Raw genomic sequence first — 24,480 nt, 5'->3', positions numbered from 1 at the left:
ACCCCCAGTCTCAGCCCTGCCAGGAAAGGAGTTGCAGAGGTCCTTGGGGCCATAAGCCTTGGGACAATCTGCACTTTGTTCATTTCTCCTGGCTTGGCAGACAGAGAATGTGGGTCCTTCTCCCTCCCTGAAACCCAGGCTGCCCTTCCACCTTGTCCCTCTCACTGGCTGTCTTGGGCTTTTCATTCCTCCAGCTCTGCGTGGCCGCTCTACCCGGATGTCTGCCATCTCAGAGACTCAGAGGCTCATGGCCCAGGAGAATGACATGGAGGTAGACCCCTCCACAGCTGCCAACACCAGGAGCCAGTTTACAATTGCCAGTAAGTAATAAACAGATCCTGGCTTGGACTGTTGATGATGTGAACTTGGGGACTCAGAGGTAGTGTCTTCTGCCTTGGCATGAGTTCCAGGACTGGCAGGAGGAAGGGAAATGAGCCCCCATGGGCTCAGGGCTAAAACTTCCCTGTTGGTCCTCTCCCCACCCCAAGGTTCCTGGGTAGAAGGCGTCTCCGAAGCTAAGATACCCCCTGCTCCTCGTGGGGATGAGCCTCCAATATAGGCTTGACAGAGCCGGCAGGCACTCTGCAGACAGTGCTGTGAACCAGAAGCCCCAGGCTGGGGTGGGAGTATGCTGGACTTGTCATGGTTAGGGGCTAGGCAGGGAGATGTGGTCCAGTGGAGGAGAGAGAAGCTAGGGTAGACTGTTACTGAGGCCTTGAAGGATGAGGCATTGGGACCCCTTCCCTTTGATGATGGAGAGCTACAGAAGGTTTCTGAGCCTTGGATGGGCTTTAGGAAGAGGACTGCCAGCGTGCAGATGGGGGCAGCTCAAGAGGGCAGCGTCAGAGCAGAGAGGCTACATAGGAGGCCGTGGGGAGGAAGAATGAGGGCGGGGAATGGAGAAGAGGGGGACTTAATTCTGGAAGGCTGCATTGTGAGGAAGAAAGACTTCAGGGGGGGCTCCAAGGCTTTGGGCCATGGTGACTAGTAGAACTGTGGTGTTTTTAAGAGATAGACTTTACTGGGCAGAGTGTTTGATTTTGGACATGAGTCTGCAGCAGAAGGGTCCTGGTGGTGGTTGGCAACAGACTGAGGAGAGGGCTCTGGGTTTGAGAGAAATTTGAAATTCTTCCTTGAAGATAAGGGGCCTGAAGCCATGCAAGGGATGAACCCTCTTAAGGGAAGACCATAGAGAAAAGAAAAGCAGAGAGCAGCTCTGAGAAATGCCAGCCTTGATAGGGAGAGAGGAAGAAGAAAGGATATATGAACGACTGGCTGAGTCTTTGTTAAACGCTTACTCCGTGATTCAGCTCTGGGGAAGATCCTAGCATAGTCAGAGGTAATGAGGGACCCCCAGGGTGGGGAGGGGGAACATCCTGAGGATGAATCACTAGTGTCCTGTGCCTGTGCCCATGGCTGTGGTGATAGAGGTGGAGGCTTTTAAGAAGAGCTTTGGGATGGTGAGGCAGAATGGGCAAGAGTCTGCAAGGCCTGGAGCCAGGGTTGTATGGGGAGACAGAGAGACAGACAGACAGACTGCACTGCAGGAGCCGAGACCCAGAAGACATGGCAAAGGAAAGGATGGTGTCAAGAAGCAGGGAGAAGAGTGGCTCCCAGGACCAGGAAAGCAGCCCCAAGTTGGTGGTTGAGATTTGGGGGCTGCCTGTGCGTGCGTGCGTGTGCGTGTGTGTGTGTGTGTGTGCGCGCGCGCGCGCGCGCGCACCGTGACATCTGAAGCCAAGCATTGTTGGTTGTCCTTGGGCCTGGAGGCTCAGGCACTGGGCCTGCCATGTTGTGCTTGTGAGCAAGTGTCAGGCTGGCCAGGCTCCTGCCAACACTTGCCTCTCCCCCTCCCTAGCGGGTCTCCCTCGTGCCCCCCATGCTGGCATGAGTGAGATCCCACTAGCTGCTGTCAGTGAAGCTGCAGAAGACCAGGCGTCTCTCATCCGAGGCAACTCTGCTGCCAACCCAGCAAATTCAGGTAGTGCCAGAGGTTGGTCGGGCCGGGAGGGGCAGCATGATGGGGAGACAGCTAAGCTGGGCTTCAGTGCTCTTTACTGTCTCATCACTTGAATGAGGCCGCATGGAGACACATCACTTGTCTGACCTCCTTCCTAGAGCCCCATAGATGGCAGCTGGCAGGTCCTCGGCCCAGCTGTGTCGGTCCCATGGGATGCCTGCTGCATGCAGTATTGGCTCACAGGTTTCCTTTGGCCCTCCTGGCATTGCCCGTAATGGTGCAGGCTAAGACCCTCTCACTCATATATAGCAGAGGCCAGTGCCCTTCTCTCATAGGGCAGCTGAGGATGGGGATGGCGATGGAGTTTGGCCTGTATTTTCGAAGGGCCTCAAATCAGACAATCAGTTGCACCATGGGCAGTGAATGCTAGGGATTCCAAGAGGATGGCCAAGTCCTTGTCCTCAAGGGGCTGACCTGCTACATCCTGTCTCCAAATAAGGGTGCTCCAAAGGAAGAATGTCAGGGGGCCAAGGTGAGCAAGACCACGTAGTATAGAAGCAGCTGAGGAGAGAGAGCCATGGAAGGAGGTCCCTGACCTGGGCCTAGGAACAAGAAAAGGGTTTCAGTAGGCAGTGGCAAAGCATGCCTGGTCTGCCAGGAGGAAAGACCCCTTCTCGCTGGATGCACCATTTAGCCCCAGAAAACCATAACCATCAGATGGCATCTCCTTTAAGATAGCATGAGGGGTAGAGGCATTGGTCCTGGGCACAGAGCAGTGGGGCTGAGACACAGAAGGTTGGGCTGGGAGAGTGTGAAGACTGAGGCTGGAAGAGGCAGATTGGAGGTAGAAGGGTTCTGCAGCCCCAGCTGAGGAAGTCTTCCCTCTCCCAGCCCCCATCCCAGAAGTGATGCACTAGGGGTCTGTGGTCAGAGGTGCTTTAAGGAGGTGACTTTGACACAAAGTACCCCCAGAACCAGCTGGAGTAGAGATTTGATTCCACGCTTTGTTCTGAAGTGACCTCTTGACTCTGTGTGGCCTCTGCTACTTCTGCCTGAGCTCATGAACGTGGGGTGGATGAGAGGGACAGAGCTGATGGAGGTGGGGCTGCAAGCTCAGCAGGCCCAGCCCACAGAGCTTTGGCTAAACACCTTAAAACAGGCTCTCAAAAGTGATGATGGGCTGGGGTTTTTTCCTAGTTCGAAGGAAGTCATGCCTAGTGAAGGAAATGGAAAAAATGAAGACAAAACGAGAAGAAAAAAGGGCCCAGAACTCAGAAATGCGGATCAAGCGGGCACAGGTGCCTTCCTGGGGCCAGGCTGGAGACTTGCTTTGAGCCTTGGATCTATGTCACACCCTTCCTAGCTGAGGTTTAAAGGCAAATGGAGCCCCGTGTTTGGGCTCCTAGGGCCTGGACGCAATGAGCCATGGTTTAGTATCTCTGCTGTGAAGGGATTAGTTCTGTTGGGGCTGAATGTGGTGTGGGGTCCTTTGGGACCTTTGTTAGGGTCCTCTGGGCATCACCCCTCCCTTTTGGCCCTGAGTTCTTTGAAACTTCCCTTCCACCTCTGGCCCTGAGCCCTTTGGAGTTGGGTCCTTCCTGCCTGTAGGTCCTGAGCTCTTTGGGGATCCTCCTGTCTGTAGGCCCTGAGCCCTTTGGAGCTTCCCTTCCACCTGTAACCCTGAACCCTTTGGGATTGGGTCCTTCCTGTCTGTAGGCCCTGAGCCCTTTGGGGCCCCCCTGCCTTTGGGCCTTGGCTCACTTGGGGGGTACTTTGTAGTACTCAGCAGATGAAGACCCCAGAAAACTGGTGCAGTGGTCCCTCTCCCATCCATTGTTGCCCCACAGGAATATGACACTAGCCTGCCAAATTGGGAGTTTGCACGGATGATTAAAGAATTCCGAGCTACTCTGGACTGTCAGAGACTCACCATGACTGACCCTGTAAGTATGTTTGGCCGAGGGCTGGACAGCAGCTATGCCACTCTGGCCACTGGGCGTAGGAAGTGTGCGCAGACCTGATGAGCTGCTGCCATGTGCAGCAGTGACCAGGGACACTGGCCAGGGCCTCTGTGAGAATGAAGGGCCAGGGTACTGAAAGGCTTGTCTTCCTGTCATCCCCCCTTACAGATAGAGGAACATCGGATATGTGTCTGTGTTAGGAAGCGTCCACTTAATAAGCAAGGTAAGCCTGTGCCACGCTGGGACACTTATGTGTGTCCTAGGCATGTCTCCTGAGGCTGCAAATCTGTGCACTCCTCTTGCAGAACTAGCCAAAAAGGAGTTTGATGTGATCTCAGTTCCCAGCAAGTGCCTCCTCCTAGTACATGAGCCCAAGCTGAAAGTAGACCTGACCAAGTACCTGGAGAACCAGGCTTTCCGCTTCGATTTTGCCTTTGATGAAACGGCCTCCAATGAGGTTGTCTACAGGTAGGTTTCTGCATATCCCTTCTAGTTGCCCTCCCAGCAAAGCCTTGGGGGAGCTCCAGGCCATCTGAACCCATGCTGGGCTTTGCTTGATGTGCTGGGTCTCACAGGTTTCTTTTCTGCCCCACCCAAATTATCGGGCAGGACCTGCTCGGCAGCCAGTAAAGAAGTGACTGGCCTTTGGCCTTGAGCCAGAGATTGTCCTGTGCAGATGTGCCCAAGAGGCATGTTCCTGTGCCATCCAAGGAGGCAGGTGCCATCCAAGGAGGCGGATGCCCTCCCTGTGTTTTGTCAGGGCCTCCAGGAGGGCTGAAAATCTTTCTGGCTAGCCTTTGCTGATGCCCACTCCGAAGTCAGGCTCTGCTGGAACCCCAGAGCTTGGGGCTCATCAGCAACCTTCCCAGTCCTGCCAAGTTAGTGAGCCCTTAGCCCTAAGGAGGGAGTTAAGATGCATTTTGTCAAACTTAGCCAGAGAGGGGTCAGGATGTGCTTCCGATGTCAGCAACTTGCCCCCAGCCCCCCGCCTTCTCTCTTTGTAGGTTCACAGCCAGACCATTGGTACAGACAATCTTCGAAGGAGGAAAGGCAACCTGTTTTGCATACGGCCAGACAGGCAGTGGCAAAACCCATGTGAGTCTCACCAAGGGGTTGAGCCCCTGCCAGAAGGTGACCTGTGGACAGAGCCTAGGCTGGGAGTTTTCTCAGTGTGCCATCTGGCCCTTGGGTCTCCACAGGGAGGAGAGTGAAAAGTGACCCAGTGTGGGGGATGAGAGGGGATACTGGGTCTCTTGTTGAAGGCCTCATCTGTGCTGGGTCCTGGGTGTGGCCCCTCAGCTGATGGGGCTGCTACTTCCCTTCACAGACAATGGGCGGTGACTTCTCTGGGAAAAGCCAGAATGCATCCAAGGGCATCTACGCATTTGCCTGTAAGTCCCACCTGAAGCCTCACCTTGTCCTGGCTTCAGATTATAGCTTGAGGGGTCGCGGTCAAGCTGAGCTCCCTCCCCCTCCTAGCCCACAGCATCCCTCCCCCTCATGCTTAGAGACCGGAGTGAAGGCTGGGCCCAGGACATCCCTCATTCCTGCCTCCTCTTCCCTCTAGCACGAGATGTCTTCTTGCTAAAGAGTCAGCCCCGATACAAAAACCTTGGCCTTGAAGTCTACGTGACCTTCTTTGAGATCTACAACGGGAAGGTCAGTAGATGGGGATGGAAGTGGGTGGGGACCCTGCTGTGCTGTGTCTCTCTCTCTTCCCATTGATGTTGAGCTGAGGGGAGGTGAAAGACCAGCTCATCTCTCAGTTCCCTGAGCTTGGGGCTCAGGCCAGGATGCCAGACAGTTCTAGTACCCCAGAGAGCTGTTCACTTGGCAGGTAGCCCCTTTGCTGGCCTGGCACCTGGCTTTCCTAGTGGGGTTTTTCTAGTTTCTGACCCAGCTTCTTTCCCTAGAGGACCAAAGCACCCTCTTGTGCTCTCCAGAACCCTACAGGAAGGAGAGTGGTGGCAGGGAGAGGGAGGAAGATGTGGTACCCACATGGTCACCTCTGCCAGCTGAGCCCCCTTTGCCTTCCCCACTGTAGCTCTTTGACCTTCTGAACAAGAAGGCCAAGCTTAGAGTACTAGAAGATGGCAAGCAGCAGGTGCAGGTGGTGGGGCTGCAAGAGCACCTGGTGAACTCAGCCGATGACGTCATCAGGATGATTGAGACGGGCAGCGCCTGCAGGTGAGGGGAAGGCTGGAGCAGAGCCAAGAGGGGCCATGAGAGGTGGGCCAGGGCCTGGGCGTGGGCCTCCCTTCCTCATCCTGCTCCCCTCGGCACTGTAGTCAGGCAGTCGGGGGAGTCTCCCCTGGCTTTCACGGGGTAGGCAGGCAGCTCAGTCAGTCAAGCAGTTATTAAGCACCTACTGTGCCAAGCACCAGACATACAAAGAAGGACAAAGACAGCTTCTGCCCTGAGGAGCTTACACTAAAGGAAGAGACAACACGCAGACAAATCTACAAAGAATAAATGGGAAATGACCAACTGAGGGAAGGCAGTAGAAATAAGGCAGATAGGAAAGGCTTGTGTGGACGGTGGGGTTTTAGGGGAAGCCAGGAGGCAGAGATGAGGAGGAAGGGCATTCCAGGCATGAGGCATAGCCAGAAAAAAGGTTCTGTGGAGAACAGCCAGGAGGCCTTATCCCTAGATGTGAAAGTACAGAGAGGAGGGAGGAAAATGTAAGAAGACCAGAGAGAGGGGACGGGAGGGGGGAAATAGGTTACGAAGACAGAACGACTTATATTTGATCCTGGAGGCAGCAGGGAGCCATTTGAGTTATAGAGTGGGGAGGTGACAGACTGGGGCCAGGGCTTTAGGAAAATCACATTAGTGGCTAAATGGAGGTGCATCTAGCCCCAGGCTAGTGCCACAGTCCAGGCATGAAGTGCTGAAGGCCTTCAGAGGGGGTGAGGGTGACGCCTAGGGTCCGAGGAGGAAGGGGGCATGTTGGAGAGATGCTGCAAAGGTCTGGTCGATAGATTGGATGTGGGCAGAGTCAGCGAGAGGGCAGCAAGGAGGGCCTAGTTGAGGTTTAAATTTGTCATAGACCCAGGCAGAATGGGTGTGTGATCTTTTCTGGCTTCATTCAGCAGCACAGGGTGGGAGTAATCCAAGGCTGAGGCTCAGCTGGGTGTAATGGGCGATATGATAAAGGAGTTAGGGATTCAAGAGACTTGGTCAATTTGATTCACCAAGGGGTCGAGATGGGGAGAAGAGGAGAGAGTGGCTACTGTAGGGGTGATGCCTGGAATAATACTGAGGGGCCAAGGAGCTGAGGTCACAGGATAAACAACATGGGAATGTATTGAAGCCAGAGGGGCCCCTGCTACGACCCCGGCTCCCTGCACACTGGCCCCCTTTGTCTGGCCGGGGCTGCCTTGCAGGCGAGCATGGACTCTTTGGCCCTGGTTCCTGTGGTGGTTATCTCTGCCTCTCTTCCTGAACACCCCTGAGTAGGGTGGCTCAGGTAGGGGCACCATCTAACATGCTCCTCCCTGTGCCCTAGGACGTCAGGGCAGACGTTTGCCAATGCCAGCTCTTCTCGATCCCATGCCTGCTTCCAGATCCTGCTCCGAGCCAGGGGCAAGCTGCATGGCAAGTTTTCCCTGGTGGATCTGGCTGGGAATGAGAGAGGGGCTGACACGTCCAGTGCCGACCGGCAGACCCGCATGGAAGGGGCCGAAATCAATAAGAGCCTGCTGGCCTTGAAGGTAGAGGATAGAGGCCAGGGTGGTGGGCAGAGAGGTTGGGGCAGTGGGCCCCAGAACCTTAGCAGCTCCCTTTGTCCTGCAGGAGTGTATTCGGGCTCTGGGGCAGAATAAGTCACACACACCGTTCCGGGAAAGCAAGCTGACCCAGGTGCTCAGGGACTCCTTCATTGGAGAAAACTCCCGGACCTGCATGGTAAGGCCCATGTGTGCTCCCAAGGACTTCCAGAGGCACCTGGCCCAGAGGGGGTGGCCAAGGCTTGGAACCTTTCCTACTCTGGGGAGTGGGGCGGGGGGTGGGGGAGGGGGCCAAGCTCGATCCTGAGCATGGCCTGCTGCTTCGTTGCCTCAGACAGCCTTGGCTGTATGCTACTAGCCACCCCTGGCAAGGGAGGGGTGAGTACAAAGGAAGAGTGTGCTGTCCTGCAAAAACTGGGAAAAGAGACAAAAGCCTCTAAATTGGAATGCAAAGTCTCAGCCCATCACAGGAAGGTGGGGATGGATGGGATAGCCCCTGGAGGGGGGCACCCTACCAAGGGATCCCCAGGCTACTCAACAGCCTGGGCCGTGTCTCCCTCCCCAGATCGCCATGATCTCCCCAGGGATGAGCTCCTGTGAATATACTCTTAACACCTTGAGATATGCCGACAGGTACAAGGGCAGCGGGCAGAGGCTTCTCCTGAAGGACAGAGGCCTGGGCTTTCAGGAGGCAGTGGGCAAGCAAGGGACAGAGGGTGGGTACGTGGGGCAAGACTTCTCTCATGCTGCTGTGGAGGCAGGGGGTGGGGAAAGGTGTGGAGGTGCCGGGCCTGGCCTACTTCCCCCAACACCCACCTTACCCCCTCTCACTGCTATCTAGGGGCCAGCCTGGGAGAAGGGCTGGGCCTGACTTCCTTTCTTCTCTCCTTCCCTCCCTGCCTAGGGTCAAAGAGCTGAGCCCTCACAACAGTGGGAATGGGGAACTGCAGACCCAGATGGAGACGGAGGGAGAAGAACTAGGGTCCAACTCAGACAGCACCCATGGTGTACGCAAAACCAGACAGTGGGGCTTAGGGCAGCAGAAGGGGGAGAGAAAGGGTGGGGCTGGGCTGGGAAGCCAAAGCCTGGATCTCAGCAGTGTCCTCTCCTTCCTTGGCATGGCCAGTTGTCCAAGGATGAAGAGGAGCTCTCATCCCAGATGTCCAGCTTCCAGGAGGCCATGACTCAGATCGGGGAGCTCGAGGAGAAGGCCATTGAGGAGCTCAAGGAGATCATTCAGGTACCAAGAAGGACGACCGGGCCAGCCCTGAAACAAGAAATGAGCCCTGGGCATGGGAGGTACTGACTTGAATGAGGACAGGCTTATTTGTATCAGAGCATCCTGACAGGGACACAGCAGGACACTTGGCCAAGTCTTACAGATGAGCAGCCTGGCTTGGAGCCTAGGGAGTGTATCCACAGCAAAGCGAGAAGCCCAGGTCTTCTGGCCTCTCTGGGGAAGAGCCCCAGTGGAGAGGATGGTGAGATGTCATCAGGCAGGCAGCCCACCCTCCCTTGTACTCTATCCCAGAGACACAGTCTCATTAGCATCCTTCCCAGAGTGTGGCTCTGAGACCTGACCACATTCTGGACCCTGCCTCTCCTCATGCAGCATCAGGTAGTGTTGGCTCCTCACAAGCCTGCATCGAACAGTCTGCTCTCTGACCATGTTAGGGACTCCATTCTGTATTTATAACATTTATATTTTCAAACTCAAGTCTAGAACTTTATATTTTATCCCTGTGAAATTTAGCCTTAGTGAATTTGACCTCACATGCTTGTCTGCCCAGACTTGGTCATACATTGTGTTCATTCTCCCTTCAAGCTTTGGCTTCTCTGCAGTGTAGATGTAAATGCTTCTGGGCCTCAAGTCATGTCCAAGCACAGATCCCAGGGGGATGTGGGATTCAGTCATTCAGCTACTTCCCAAGCTGCCTGACTGTACCAGTGTCTAGGCCATATCTCTCCATCTCGTCCAAGGAAATAGCAGGATGGGAGGGGAGTCTGTCTGTCTAATGTCCTCTGAACTATTGATGTAGTCACCCTATCGGTGTGGTCAGATGGTACTGGATGGCTTTTGGCAGTAGACACTTTCTGACTGAGCATATCATCTCTGATAATGCGTCCTGTTGAGAAGGAGGGGACCACCCCACCCCCTCCTTTCTGTTGTTAGCAGAGGACTCTGGACCACGAGTATGAAATGTAGCATGTATCTGGTAGACAGGGCTGTTCTGTTAAATGGACTGGCTTTTAAGAGCTTTGGGTATTCTCCAGTTCATAGTTATTGCTATTTCTTAAAAATTGTCAACCATCTTTTCCCCTCTCAACCCCTTTTCTCTCTCCTCACTTGAAAAAAAAAACCCTTTAACAAATATATATTTTCAAGTAAAACCAATTCTAATACTAGCTACATCCATAAAATGTACATCTTGTTCTGTACATTTGCCTATCGCCAATCAGTTTTGAAGTCAGTGCACAGCCTGCTCCATCCTGAGTCCTCTGGAATCACAGCTGGTTATTTGGTTGATTGGAGTTCTTCAGTCCTTTAAAGTTTGTTTTCCCAGTGTTATTCTACATAAATTGTTCTCCTGCTTTTGCTGCCTTCCCTCTGCATCAGTTCGTATAAGTCTTCCAGGTTTCTCTAAATCCATCCCCCTCATTTCTTACAGTGTAATCCTTTTCCATCACGCTCACATACGATGATCTGTTCTGTCATCCCCCAGTTGATGGGCATTCATGGATGCATGCACACATCCCACACCTGCCAGTTTACAGGGCTTTTTGACACTACAAAAAGAGCTATCATAAATATTTTTGCGTGTATAAGACTTTGTTCTATTTGATTTCTCTGGTGACATCCCCGGATTTAAGTATAACATGTCCAGATTAGTAACTTTTGGGCCATGGTGTGCATTGCTTTCCAGAATGCCTGGAACCAGTCAATGCACAACTCCACCAACCAGCGCAGCACCACAGCCTTTCCAACGTTTGTTGTATTCCCCTTTTGTTAACCTTTCCAATAAGATGGGTGTAAGGTAGAGCCTTAGAGTAATTTTTTTTTAACTTTTTTTCTTTTGGAGGGGGAAGGCAGGGTAATTGGGGTTAAGTGACTTGCCCAAGGTCACACAGCTAGTAAGTGTGTCAAGTGTCTGAGGCCAGATTTGAATTCAGGTCCTCCTGACTCCAGGGCCGGTGCTCTACTCACTGCACCACCTAGCTGCCCTAGCCTTAGAGTAATTTTAATTTGTCATCTATCTAGTTATTAGTGAATTGGAGCATTTTTTTTCATATGGCTATAGATAGCTTGGATTTTGTCCCTTGAGAACTGCTTATTCATATCTTTCAATCATTTATCAACTGAAAATTATTATAAATTTGAATCAATTTCTTATATAAATATAACAAAACATGTAATATTTGATAGATAAATGGTTCGGTAGATCTTGGAAATGAAACTCTTATCAGAGCAACTTGCTGCAAGAGTTTTTTCCTAGCTGTTTCCTTTCTAATCTTAGCTGAATTGGATTTGTTTGTGAAAAAACTTGAATTTTATGTAATCAAAATTGTCCATTTTCTTCTTCTATAATACTCTGTATTTCTTGCTTGGTCATGAACTCTTCCCCTCTGAAAGGTGACTTCTTTGTTCCTCCCATTTGTTTATGACGTGACATTTTACACATAGGTCATATATAATGGTTACGTGAAGCTTATCTTGATGTATGTGGTGTGAGGTACCGATCTAAACTTAATTTCTGCCAGACTGCTATACAGTTTTCCCTGCAGTTTTAGTCTAATAGTGAGTCTTTACATCAGTAACCGGGGTCTTGGTGTTTAAACACTAGGCGACTACATTTGCTTCTTGTGTACGTCATGCACCTAATCTGATCCACTGGTTGGTTTCTCTGTTTAACTAGTGCCAGATCTTCTTGACACTGCCAGGCCCTCCCCACTTTTTCCATTATTTCCTTTGAGGTTCTTGATCTTCTTTTTCCTCTAGATCAATTTGGTTATTTTTTTCTAGCTGGCACCAAATAAGTAAATTAACTTAGAGATGCTGCCGTTTTTATTATATTGGCTCAGCCATCAGTACTTCTTAGAGTTCCTCTGTCTATCTTCAGATTCCAAAGGATAAGTTGTTGTTGTTGAGCCCTTTTTCAGTTGTGTCCAAGTCTTCATGATGCTATTTGGCATTTTCTTCTCCAGCTCATTTTACAGATGAGGAAATTGAGGCAAACAGGGGTAAATGACTTGCCCAGGGTCACACAGCTAGGAAGTGTCTGAGGCCAGATTTGAATTCAGATGACTCTTCCTGACTCCGGGCCCAGCACTCTATCCACCGAGCCACCTGGCTGCCTTAACATATAAATACACCATCATCTGCAAAAAGTGATGTTTGTTTTGTTTTTGCCTATGTTTATTCTCTTAATTTCTTTTTTTTATCATTATCACTCTGGCTGGCGTTTCTAGAGTTAAATCAAATTGTGGTGGTAACAATGAATTTCCTTACTTCACCTATCATCTTCTTGGAAAAGATTCTACTTTATCCCCATTACATGTGATGCTGGTCCTTGGTTTTTGATATATACTATTTACCATGTTAAAGAAAAGTCCATGTATTCCTGTGTTTTCTACTGTGTTAACAAATGGGTGTTACATTTTGTCAAAAGCTTTTTCTTCATGTCTTAGTAATATGATTTTTGTTGTTCTTACACATGTCAATTATGTTTATAATTATCATAGTGATGGTAAAACCAGCTCGGAATTCCTGGTATAAATGCAGCCTGGTCACAGTGTGTAATCTTTGTGATATGTTGATATAGCCTCTTTGCTGTTACTTTATTCAATAATTTTCATCAGTGGTCTTTGAGGATTTTGGTCTATAGTTTTTTGGAGGTTTTTTCCATTTTTATTTTCTCTGGTTTAGGCATTTGTATCAGAAGTAATTTGGCAGAATTTCTTTTCCTACTTTTGCAAATAGTTTGTATAACATTGAAATTAATTGTTCTTTGAATGTTTGATGGAATTTGCTTTTAAATTTATATGGACCTAATTTTTTTTCCTTTCCTCAGTTTTCTTTTCTGAAATTGGGTTGTTTGAAAATTCTATTTCTTATTCCGTTAATTTGGGTGATTTATATTTTTATAAAGATTCGTTTAATTTGAGTTGTTTTTACTCACATGTAGTTGGGTAAAATAGTTTATTATGAGATCTTTTATTCTTTATGATAAATTCTCCTTTTTCATTTTTGATACTGGTCATTTGATTTTATTCTTTCTTAAAATCAAATTAGTTAATGGTTTATCCATTTGACGTTCCCCCCCCCCAAAAAAAAACAGCTCCTAGTTTTATTTATTAATTCAGTGGGAAGTTTTACTTTCAATTTTGTTAATCTCCTTTGATTTTTAGGATTCCTATTTTGGTGCTTGGAGATTTTTAAAAATTTATTTGTCTAGTTTTTTTTTGTTTAGTTATATGCCCAATTTATTGATCTGTTCTTTCTCTCATATTAATGAAAATGTTTAGAGATATAAATTTTCTCTTGAGAACTGCTTTAGCTATATCCCACAAATTTTGGTTTGTATTGTCACTGTCTTTAACGAAATTGTAGATTGTTCCTCTTATTTGTTCTTTGAACCACCAATTCTCTAGGATTAAGTTATTTAGTTCCTAATTAATTTTTATCATTTCTTCAATGACACTTTATTGACTATGATCTTTATTACATTATGGTCAGGCGAGGATGGGTTTAATATTACAACTTTTCTGCATTTGTTTGTGAAGTTTGTATGCCTAATTGTTCTTGTAGAGGTGCCATGCACAGCTTAGAAATATATGTACTACTTTCTATTTCTGTTCAGAAATCTCCAGAATTCTATCATATCTAACTTTTCTGACATTCTAACATTCTACTCTTAACTTCCTTTTTGATTATTTTTGGTTAGAGTTGTCTAGTTTTGAAAGGGATACAGTGAGGTCCCCCACTATTTTAGTTTACCTCTCTATTTTTCCCTGTAACTTATTTAGCTTTTCCATTATGTGTGTGTGTGTGTGTGTGTGTGTGTATGTATATATATGTATGTATGTATATGTAGACAGATAGATATAGATATAGTATCGAAATTAATTTGATTGTTAACGATCAAAATGAATTAATACTTTTGGTCCAGAACAAACCCAGAATTGAAAAAAAGTTTTAGAAATCAAGTTGTCCATCGGAGGGGAGAACTGAAAAAGGTGACCCATTCCCCTGAATCTCAGTGAGTTACACATGTTAAACCTGAAAGTTTGGTTGAAGGAAACAACAGAACTAGGTGATAGAAAAATCCATGTTGTTTGTTATTTTCCCTTAAAGCATAGCTAAGCTAGCTTACTTGTACATACAAGGAGTCAGAGCATAAGCTCTGGCTGTCTGAACAAAGGAATGAGAAAACTTATATAGCTGACCCAGCAACCCTGTGTTACCTCATTTTTTATGACCCCCATGTATGTTTAACCATGATACAAGAAGAGGGCTTTCCTTAATGGAATAGGGTTGTAAAGAATGTTGACAAAGGTCAGTTAATATTAAGTGAGGTAGTCTTTCTTGGGGTTAGGGTCTCATCCTTTAATGGCTAACAGGGGTAAGAATGTCCTTAGGTCAGTCTAATCTGGCCTCGTTGACAGTGGTAAGGGTATTTCCTGAGAAAACTTTTAGAGACAACAAAGAAGCCCAGGTCCTGGATCTTCATCCAGTTACTCATTAATTCAGGCTCTGGGTCTAGTTGAAATTAAAAATGATATACAATAGTATAATATTTTCCACACACATTATATAGAATCCAAAGAAAGGAGCAAGGAAACAGCTGCTGATTGGCCAGCACAGCAGCAGATTCCAGATAAGACACAAAGATTGATTAAGACATATATCTCAGGAAGTTGAAAATTTCTTGCATCAATTTCAGATCCCTAAGAAGGTTTTTTGGCATCCTGAGTTAAGCAATATATTACAATCTGGTCTCTAAGCTATGAATCTGATTTCTCTGCTAGGTGGGGCTACTATGTTCAAACAAATCTGCAGTTCTCCTATTGTACTTTTCAGTTTCCATATTTCTCTCTTGTAGTTTCCACATTTATCTCTTTAAATTATGTCCATTTTTACTGTTGCCTCATCTAAGATTATTACTACCCCACACACACACACACACACACTTTTTTTTTGTTCAGCTGAGGCATAATTATGCCATCTGCCCTTTTTCATTCTCTGTGAGTCTTTAAGTGTCTTTTGTAAACAACATTTTGTGAGATTCTACTTTCCAATCTATTCTATCTTCCATTTTATAGGTAAGTTCATTCCATTCTCAGTTAAGTTATGATCATTAATTTGTATTTTGTTCCATCCTATTACTTTATATTTTTTCCTCTCTGTTCCTTGATCACTGTTAATCATAGGTTCTAGTCCTTTCTTTTCTTTCAGACTCCTCTTCATAATCCTCCCTTTGAGCATAAGGTTTGTTTTGCTTATTACTAATCTCTCCCTGAATTTATCCTCCCTCTTATTCCTTCCATTCCCCCTCCTTGTTACCTCCTGTTTCCCTACTGAGTTGAATGTATTTTTACACCATTCTCTTTGTGTTTATTTGAACCTGCTTTGACCAGTGAAAGTGAGGTTCAAGTGATACCCACTCCCCCATTCTCTTCTCCCTTTGTTTAGGCTACTACTTGCCCCTATTGTATGAGATAGTAATTTCTGCCACCCTTCCTTCCCCATTGTGTTCTTTCCCCCCCTCCCTTTTTCTCGTTTGTGCTGGGCAGTCAGGAAGGACCTGAGCATGTTTCTCTTGACTCCTGTGTTTGTATTTCAGAGTTGATAGTTAGCTTTGGTCTTTTTATGAGGAATGCTTAGAAGTCTTCTATTTCATTAAAGGTCTCCTATTTCTTTCTTTCTTTTTTTTAAATTAGATTTTTTGTTTTTCATTTACAACACTTAGTTCTACATGTTCTTAAGTAAAGGTCTCCTTTTTCCCCTGTGGAATTATACTTAAGTTTTTCTGGGTAAGTTTTTCTTGCTGGTGAACCTTTACCTTATTCTTCTCAGAATATTGTATTCTAAGCTCCCTGCTACTTCTGGGTGAGAGTTGCTAAGTCCTTTATGATCCTGACAGTGGCTTCTCAGTATCTGAACTCTTTCTAACTACTCATGGAAATTCTGGGTTTGGGATATGAAGCTCCTGATATTGTTCACTTGAGAGTTTCTTTCAGAAGGTAACTTTCCATTTCCACTTTGCCCTTTTGTTCTAATATATCCAGGCAATTTTCTTTCATGACTTCTTGAAATATGATGTCCAGGCTCCATTTTTGGTCATGGCTTCCAAGTAGTCCAATGATTATTAAATTCTGTCTCCTTGATCTGTTTTCCAGGTCAGGTTTGGTTTTTTTAATGAGATACCTTATATTTTCTTCTATTTCTTTTCCAATCTTTTGACTTGTGATACTTTTTTGTTTTCTTGTGGAGTCATTTGCTTCTATTTGGTCTATTATTATTTTTAAGGAGCCTGTTAACTTGATTATAGTCCTTTACCACTTTTACTAAGCTTATTAGTACTTTTTTCTAGTCTTCTGAAGGTCTTGTTTCTTTTCCATTTTTCTTTCCTATTTCCTTCATTTTATTAGGAATTTTAATTGAGCTTGTGGCCAAACTGCATTTTTCTTTGACACTTTGTGGTTATTTTGTAATTCTCCTCTGCCTGGTCTATATCGTGGGCACCCCTTGCCTTATAATAGCTCTTTTCTTTTTTTAGTTTACTCATTCTTTCAGCCTTACTTCTCCACTTGGGGTTTTGTGTTAGGCCTAGGCACCACACACTTCCCATGAGACTGTTAGGGCCTTGCCTTGTCTTGATCGGGTGTTTTGCTGCCACTTTGCTCTTTAGGTATTATGTGCCGTATTGTTCAAGGGTCACAAAGGCAGCTCTGTGCAGGGAGCTCCAACCTTTCAGCAGACACTGTGTCTTCTAGTGAGGGACACAGTCTGACTGCTGCCCTCCCTGGCTTTCTTTTTTTTTAAATTAAGTTTTACTTTATTTTCAGTTCCAAGCTCTCTCCCTTCCCAACCCACTGAGAAGGCAAGAAAAACGAAACCCATTACAAATATGTGTAGTTTACATACATAATACACATACACAATACTGCACAAATACATGTAGTATTACACAAATATGTGTAGTTATACAAAATAAATTCCTGTGTTAGCCATGTTAAAAACAAAATAATATACTTTAATCCATAATCTGAGTCCCTCACTTCTCTCTCTGGAGGTAGATAGCATATTCCATAAGTCCTTTACATTTGCAGTTGTTCGTTATGCTGTTCAGAGTTCCTAAGTCTTTCAGAGTTGATTATCTTTAATATATTGCTGTTATTGTATAAATTATTCTTTTAGTTCTGTTCACTTCACTTTGCATCAGTGCATACTAGTCTTCCCAAGTTTTTCTGAAACCGTCCCTTTCATTGTTTCTTACAGTACAATAATATTCCATCATAATCAGATACCATAACTGGGTCACTCATTCCCCAACTGATAAGCATCCCTTCACTTTCCAGTTCCTTTCCACCACAAAAATAGCTGCTTATAAATATTTTCTCTCTTTTCTTATGGACCTTAGTAGCAGTACTACTCAGTAAGAAGCTATGCACAGTTTAATGAACTTTTGCAGTATAATTCTAAATTGCTTTCCAGGATAGTTGGACTAGTTCACATCTCCATCAAGAGCACATTTAGTGTACTTTTTTCCTGAAGCCCCTCTAGAATTTTTCATTTTCTTTTTTTGTCATCTTGGCCAATCTGAGGGTTGTGAGGTGGTACCTCAGAATTGTTTTAATTTGCTTTTCTCTAGTTATTAGTGATTTAAAATATTAAACTCATGGTGTACCAGCAGAAAACTCCCAGAAGCAGATTAAAATGTAATATACCACAACACAGATAATGCTAATTTGTAGTTTTCCAAGTCACTAAGCAGCCCAGCTAGATGGTACAGTGGATAGAGTGCTGGGGCAGAGTCAGGAAGACTCATCTTCCTGAGTTCAAATCTGGCCTCAGACACTAGCTGTGTGACCCCTGGGCAAGTCACTTAATCCTGTTTGCCTCAGTTTCCTCATCTGTAAAATGAGCTAGAGAAGGAATATTAAACCACCCTGGTACCTTTGCCAAGAAAACCCCAAATTGGGTTACAAAGAGTTGGACACAACTGAACAACAACAAACGTGGCTCACAGGAATCAGTTTCTGTTTGAGTTGATACCACTGATTAAGAGCTTTTTTCCATACAGCTTAGATTTCTTCCTCTGAAAAATGTCTATTCATATCGTTTGACCATTTATCAATTGAAAAATGACTTATTGTAAATTTTGCTTAGTTCCCTATATGTCTTAGAAATAAGACCTTTGTCAGAGTTTTCCTATTTCCTGTTTTGCTTCTAATTTTAGCTATATTGATTTTGTTTGCAAAAAAATTTAATTTTATGTATCAAAATTATCCATGCCTTCTGTGAACCTCTCTGTCTTTTGTTTGGTTCTGAACTCTGCTCATTTGCTCATGCTGTCACTCCTTATGTCTATATCATGTACCTATTGGGAGTTTATTTTTAGATGTGTGAGATGTTGATCTATACCTAGTTTCTACCAGGGCTACACACCATCAGCATATGTCAAAGAGCTGGAATTTGAACCTGACTTTCTGATTCTGAGCAGGGATCAATGAATTTACTGAGTAGTCATAGAATTAACTTGCATTAATATTAGTGATACAATTTTATATTTGGACAAATAGGCCATTTTGAGGGCTATGAAGAATTTTCCTCTACTTGAAACAAGTTTTCTAGCCAGCAGAGGCGAATCATAGAATTTCAGAGGTGGAAGGGATCTCAGAAGCCTTCTAGGCCATGCTGTTTATTTTATTCGAAGTGTTTCATTCTGATCAAAAGAGCTTAGATTTAGACTCGGAAGGGAACTTGGAGGGCCATATAGTCCAATTTCCTCATTTTATAGAGGAGGGACTCAAAGCCCAGAGTAGTTAGGTGACCAAGGTCACATGAGAGTAGCTGACAACGGGAGGATCTAAACCCAAGTCTTCATATTCCAAATTCAGTACTCCTTCCTCTGTTCTAGAAACTTAATTACAATCCCAACAAATATGAACAAACCAATTAAATAAGGTACAGAATTTCAGAGTTTAAAGGGGTATTAGAGGTTGATCTACCCAAAGTATTAATTTTTAGATGCAGAAATTAAGACAATGTAGACTACCTTATCCTATTCACTACTCCCAATTTAGTACTCCCTCTGGCTAAGATGCTTAATGGTCAGCTAATGCCAGTAGCTGAATTTGTTTACTCTGAAATCCTCAAATGGATGGGATCTTGATCAATTTAGGAATTCCTTTCAATGATGTAGATCACAATCCATTTGTGCCTTCTCAGACTGTGCAAGTCTTGTCCATGTTTTCTCACAAGTTTGCCACAGGGGGTCCATCCAATGTACTGGAAGCCTCTTCTGCCTTTTCCTGACAATGCAAAGGTATCAGTGGGACAGCCTGGCTGCCTACCTGTCTTCCAATACTCTTAATGTGACCAGTCCATCTATATTTACATGGATATTTTTATATATATATATATATATATATATATATATATATATATATATATATATATATATATATATATATATATATATCGTACATGCATATACAGACATACATATGTCTGGTAGAAACTAGGTATAGATCAACGTCTCACACATCTCAAAATAGTGAGTTCTTCCCCAATCACTGGGATCTTTAGTTTCAGTGACCGTGCTCATTTATTTCTATGTATTGAGTACCTGATCTGGACTACCAATCAACTTCTCTATACCAAATTGAACAGCTTGGTTGCGCAGTGGTTAGAGCACCAGGCCCAAGGCCAGGAAGACTCCCCTCTCTGAGTTCAAACCCTGGGCAGGTCACTCAGTTGTTGTCCTCAGTTTCCTCATCTGTAAAATGAGCTGGAGAAGGAAATGGCAAACCACTCCAGAATCTTTGCCAAGAAAACCCCAAATGGGGTCATAGTCAGATACAACTAACATGACTCAACAGTACCACCACCAGATCTGTAGCACAGCTTGACTTCTGGCACTGCCTTTCTCCCCATTTTTAAGACATTGATTCCCTTGATATTCTCGGTCTTTTGTTTCTCCACGTGACTTTCATCCTCATTTTTTCTAGCTCTATAAAGTAATTCTGTGGTGGCTTGTTTGGCATGGCACTGAAATTAATTTAGGTGCTAATGTCACTGTTATTACATTGGCTCAGCCTACCACCACTCTCTGGCTTCCCAGGCTAAAGGCCCTGGTTTGGATCTCGGCAACACAGCTGGGTGGACTGTCTAGCCTCTGCCCACCAACTGTCTGGAAAGTTCTGCAGGCTGCCTCCTCACCCCTGTGCTTTGCCTGGGGGCTAAATTCACCATCTCTCTGAGTAGATAGCACTATCAAGCTCTTGGGTAGATAAGGTGATAGGGCCACCTTGGAAGTTCATGGGATCTTGTGTAAGAGAGAGATTTGGGCTCTGTCCTGGTCAGTACTCATCTGGAGAATGGCAGTCAGGTCTCAGAAGGACAGTGATGTGCTGGAGAATGTCTAGAGGAGAGTGTCTTTAGTCTTTGTCATATTAGGATCAGTTGAAAGAATTAAGGATGTTTACCCAGAGTCTACTCAGGGAAACCATGACAGCCATCTTCAAGTGTCTGAAGGACTCTCATATAGCAGAGAGATCAGACTTCTTCCATTGGCCCCAGAGGGCAGAGCCAGGAGCAAAGGTGGGAGGATATTGAAGGGAAAGCCAATTTAAATCACTGGGGAGAAAACTTGCTAACAAGAAGAGTCTTTCTAAAATGGAACAGGCTTGAGAGAGTAGGATAAGATGATTTAAAAAGTTTCTTCTAGCTCCAGAATAATGATCTGATAAAATCACATGCTTAATAAAGTGGGCCATCTAGCCTCCCCCCAAAATAAATAAAGTGGAACAGGCTTCCTCAAGGGGTGGCAGAGGGCAGTGTGGGGCATTGGGAGTCACAGTACCTCTGTGACCAGGGGCAGCTCTCTTCCCTTCTGGGCCTCAGTTCATCTGTCCAAAGAGATGGTTGGTCTTTAAACCTCAGATCTCTTCCATCTTTCAGATTCTGTGACTGCAGAGGGGAAAAGAAATGTAAGATGATCACTTGAGGAGTTGGGCAAGGAAAGTGGAGCCTTGTTGAGAAGGGAATTGGGGAATTTTCGTAGGCCACCTGCCCGAGCCAGAGAAATTGGAAATGGGAACGCCTGGGATAAGAGCCAGGGCATAAGCTGGGGGTGGGGAGGTGGGGGGTGGTGGGGAGTTCACCATAGACAGCCTTCCTTCTCTTGGGGCAGTCCCAGCAGCTTGGCCCTGCTTCCTGCTCTGCCCCAGATGCTCAAGCTTCGTTGGAAGCATTTCCCTTCTCAGTTGCTGTGAGGGATGATGGCCCAATCGTGCTGCAGTCCATTCCTCCCTCCTCTTCTGACTTTGAGTTAGCTACAAGGCAAAGGTGCCGTGGGAGGAAGAGAGTCAGGCCCTCTAAGGTCCAGCTGCTCCCCTAGACCCAGGCCCCACAACTTCTGCAGGTAGCGCTGCTTCAGCTGAGTGGGAGACAAAGGGTGACAGGGACAGGGATGGATACCAGGAGTAGGATCCGCACTTTATAGAGAAGAAAACAGGCTGGAGAGGGTGAAGGGATTTTCCCCAGGGCCCCACAACCCAGCCTGTGTCAGAGGGGTGTGGCACCTAAGCTGATTCCTCTCCACAGCAGTGATGAGGGTTTCAAGGAAGTGTTACTTTGTCGTCTGGGGCTCCCCCCCCCCCAAAAAAAGCTGTTTTTCAGGGCTCAGAAGAACAATGTCTGTTCTTTCCAGTGAGCCTTGGCCTCAGTATAGCACGCTGTCCACCGAACAGCCATAAATATAAGTAGAATACGTGAAATCAGACACGCAGGGCACACACGTGACCCAGGCCATGATGGCAGCACTCAGGAAAGTTGGATGGGTTGGTAGAGACCTCCTTGTCCCTGGGCTTATCTCAGAGGAGGAATGAGACGGAAATCGCTGCTGCTGCTCTCCCTGTCCTGTGCCCGGGCTCTTGCCTGGCTGGCCACCTGATGCTGCCAGGATGGTGGCAGAGACAGGCGAGGCCTGGGCTGGTTCAGCATGGTGGGCAAGAGGTTCTGCTGAATTCCTGAGTGCTCCTACCAGACACACGGGCTCTCACTCTTCCCAGGCAAGACTGCCTTAGGTTCAGGAGGCAGAGAATGGAGGGAGGTTCATTGTGGTCCCCCTCTTCCTGTGTCCCTGCAGAAGTGGTCTAACTGGGTTGAGCTGCTGGAGACCACAGAGCAGCCAGACTATGACCTGGAGACCTTTGTGAACAAAGCTCAGAACGCCGCTGCCGAGAGCATCAAGAACTTCAACAGCCTCCAAGGTAGCAGCCCTCCCCACCCCCACCCTCAGGCTCCTGATTCTAGGGGCTCTTGACCTGGCCCTCTGTCTTCCAGCAGTATCTCATTACCTCAGCCCCCTCAACCAGGACTGGGAGGGGCCCAGGTGGTCCTGGGGAAGTATCCCTTGGTGATACATGCTGGCTTCCATGCACCTCAAAGCCTTGCCTGCTGCTGCCCATGCCTCCTGATCCTTGGATCCTCAGGCCAGCCATAGGGGAGGGGGCAACTGGACTGGGCCAGGCCAAACCTGCCAACCCTGGGAAAGGGGGCAGCTGGATGGGACCAGGCTAAACTGAGGCCTCTCTTTTTCAGATGTCCTGCAGGCCCTGCGCCTGGCCATGCAGCTGGAAGAGCAGGCCAGCCTGCAGATGAGCAGCCACAAACGACCTCAGTAACATGCCAATAAAATATGTTTGATGGTTAAGCTCTTCTTTCAGGAGTGTCTGGATGCCCTCCTTGTTTGGGGGGCTAGGGCACACTGCTGGATCTGGGCTGCCTCCAAGGCCCACTCTTTGCCTACCCTGTGCCCTGGATGGGCAGGCCCTGGGGCTCCCAGCCAGCGTTCTTTTTTCCATTTCTGTTGTGTATCGTTTTCTATTGTACAGTCTTAGTGAGCATTCGTTTAGCCTGTGTGACTGATGGAGGGCTGGCCAAAGCCATCCCAGAGCTGGGAGATGGGGAAGGACCAGCCTTCCCTTACGTTCCAGGGCTCCGGCCTGCCTTCCAGAGCAGACAGCTCTGGGCCTTGCTGTCAGCTGCCTGATGTCTACTTGGGGTGGGGGTGGGGTGGGGGGAATTTTTTTTTTTAAAAAGATTCTGAATCCCTTTCTCCTCAGTCCCTGTGACGACCCTCTTGGGTTTCATTGAGGTGAAGGGGACCTGTCTGTTTTCTGTTGTCTGTATTTAAACATTGCGTCTCCCAATAAAGGAAGAAAATGGAATCCTTTGCCTCTGTGCTTTGTGGAGATGGGGAGGGGGGGTCACATTGGGAGCTCCCTTTTCTAGAAGTGGACCCTCAGGGAATGCGGAATGAGTTGTAGCAACTCTTGGGACAGTGGAGGGGCAGAATATTCAGCAGGGCCCAAATTCCAGTATGAGGCTTATTGCCATGTGGCTCTGGGCCAGTTCCTGAATTTCCCTGAGCTGCCTCCACACAGGACTGCTCTAGGTCACCAGTGAGGTTTTCAGGAGGACTTGCCCCTCTGGTGGGAAGGCTGCTCATCTCCCTTCCCTGTCCACCCATCACTAAGTTGTCACCTGTGGCAGGCACAGTGGCCACAGCCTGGTTAAAAAAAAAAGTCTCAGCAAATTTACTAAACCAGGTTGAGGGTAACTCAAACTTGTTGGTGAGTTAGGGAGGGGATGTCTACCCCAAGCATGTCAAGTCGCCCTAGAGGAATGAGCAGATGAGGACAATTTGTTCCGACCCCATGAAGGCTGCTGAAAGCAGTCACTGTGGAGCACTTAGAGCTTGGCCAGACATCAAAGATGCCAAGGTCACCCACTGCATCTTGGCCATCAGCAGTCATCTTGACCTTTATCCTGCCACTGGACTTCCATGACTGGAAGAGAGTGAGGCTGAGGACTTTGCACAGTTCTACCTCACTTAAATCTAATTCACACACAAGCCAAGACATCGTCCCATGATGTCATTGGTTCCCTTGAAAATGAAGGATGACCACCACTAGAAGGAAGGATGGACTGATTACTGTCTCCCTCGGGCCTCTGATGTGTGCCCTAGAGACAATTGGGATTCTTTGGGGACCCCAGGCAGAGGGGAGACTGAGGCTGCCACCAGGTGTTTCTGGCAAGTTGTAATGGGTGGGGGAGAAGGTCCTGAGGAATAATTTAAGCCCTAATGATCTAATGCCAGGCTGTCCAAAAAGCGGCCCACAGCTGGCTGCCTGCAGTGCAATTGATGGGGCCTGCCTATAAGCATAGACATTTAAATAAATGCTTTAGTAAAGGAAGCCAAGCCACCGCAGAGCTCTCACTAAAATGGCAAATCAAAATATATTGTGTATTGTTTCAATAAAAACCTAAGGTTGGACAGCTCTGCTCTAGCTGGGTCTACCCCCCAAAAACACATCACTGGGGTGGTGCTTTGAGGACATTGGGGCAGAGTTGGTAGCCTGGCCTGGGGAACCTTGTTCAAGCAGTGGAAGTTAGAAGAAAGGAAGCATGCTCTAGAAATCTTGGTCTTGGACAAAGACATGAGGCCTCCCTCTGGGCTTGGCGGCAGCATCCTTGGGCACCTCTGGTTGGTCCATCGTAGGCTGAACAACAGCCTCCTAAGAAGGGAGCAGACCCGAT

At 46.9% G+C, this 24,480-nt stretch overlaps 1 protein-coding gene across 1 annotated transcript in view; it reads left to right on the top strand.

Moving 5' to 3' along the window:
* Positions 1-23,105, top strand: part of KIF2C (kinesin family member 2C) — a 34,774-nt gene extending 11,669 nt beyond the window's left edge. Inside the window, exons 5-21 of the mRNA XM_036756124.1 lie at positions 195-320; positions 1,859-1,981; positions 3,158-3,258; positions 3,808-3,903; positions 4,090-4,144; positions 4,227-4,389; positions 4,926-5,016; positions 5,249-5,312; positions 5,489-5,580; positions 5,966-6,108; positions 7,430-7,634; positions 7,717-7,827; positions 8,215-8,282; positions 8,554-8,656; positions 8,776-8,889; positions 22,025-22,148; positions 22,480-23,105. Of these exons, the coding sequence (XP_036612019.1) occupies positions 195-320; positions 1,859-1,981; positions 3,158-3,258; positions 3,808-3,903; positions 4,090-4,144; positions 4,227-4,389; positions 4,926-5,016; positions 5,249-5,312; positions 5,489-5,580; positions 5,966-6,108; positions 7,430-7,634; positions 7,717-7,827; positions 8,215-8,282; positions 8,554-8,656; positions 8,776-8,889; positions 22,025-22,148; positions 22,480-22,562 (1,862 nt within the window). The 3' untranslated portion in view covers positions 22,563-23,105. The remainder of the gene's footprint in view (positions 1-194; positions 321-1,858; positions 1,982-3,157; positions 3,259-3,807; positions 3,904-4,089; positions 4,145-4,226; positions 4,390-4,925; positions 5,017-5,248; positions 5,313-5,488; positions 5,581-5,965; positions 6,109-7,429; positions 7,635-7,716; positions 7,828-8,214; positions 8,283-8,553; positions 8,657-8,775; positions 8,890-22,024; positions 22,149-22,479) is intronic.
* The last annotated feature ends 1,375 nt before the right edge of the window (positions 23,106-24,480 follow it).

Source organism: Trichosurus vulpecula, chromosome 4, assembly GCF_011100635.1.
Source record: "Trichosurus vulpecula isolate mTriVul1 chromosome 4, mTriVul1.pri, whole genome shotgun sequence".
NCBI classification, from domain to species: Eukaryota; Metazoa; Chordata; class Mammalia; order Diprotodontia; family Phalangeridae; genus Trichosurus; species Trichosurus vulpecula.
Note: the sequence above shows the minus strand (reverse complement) of the source record. Positions and strands in the feature narration are given on the sequence as shown.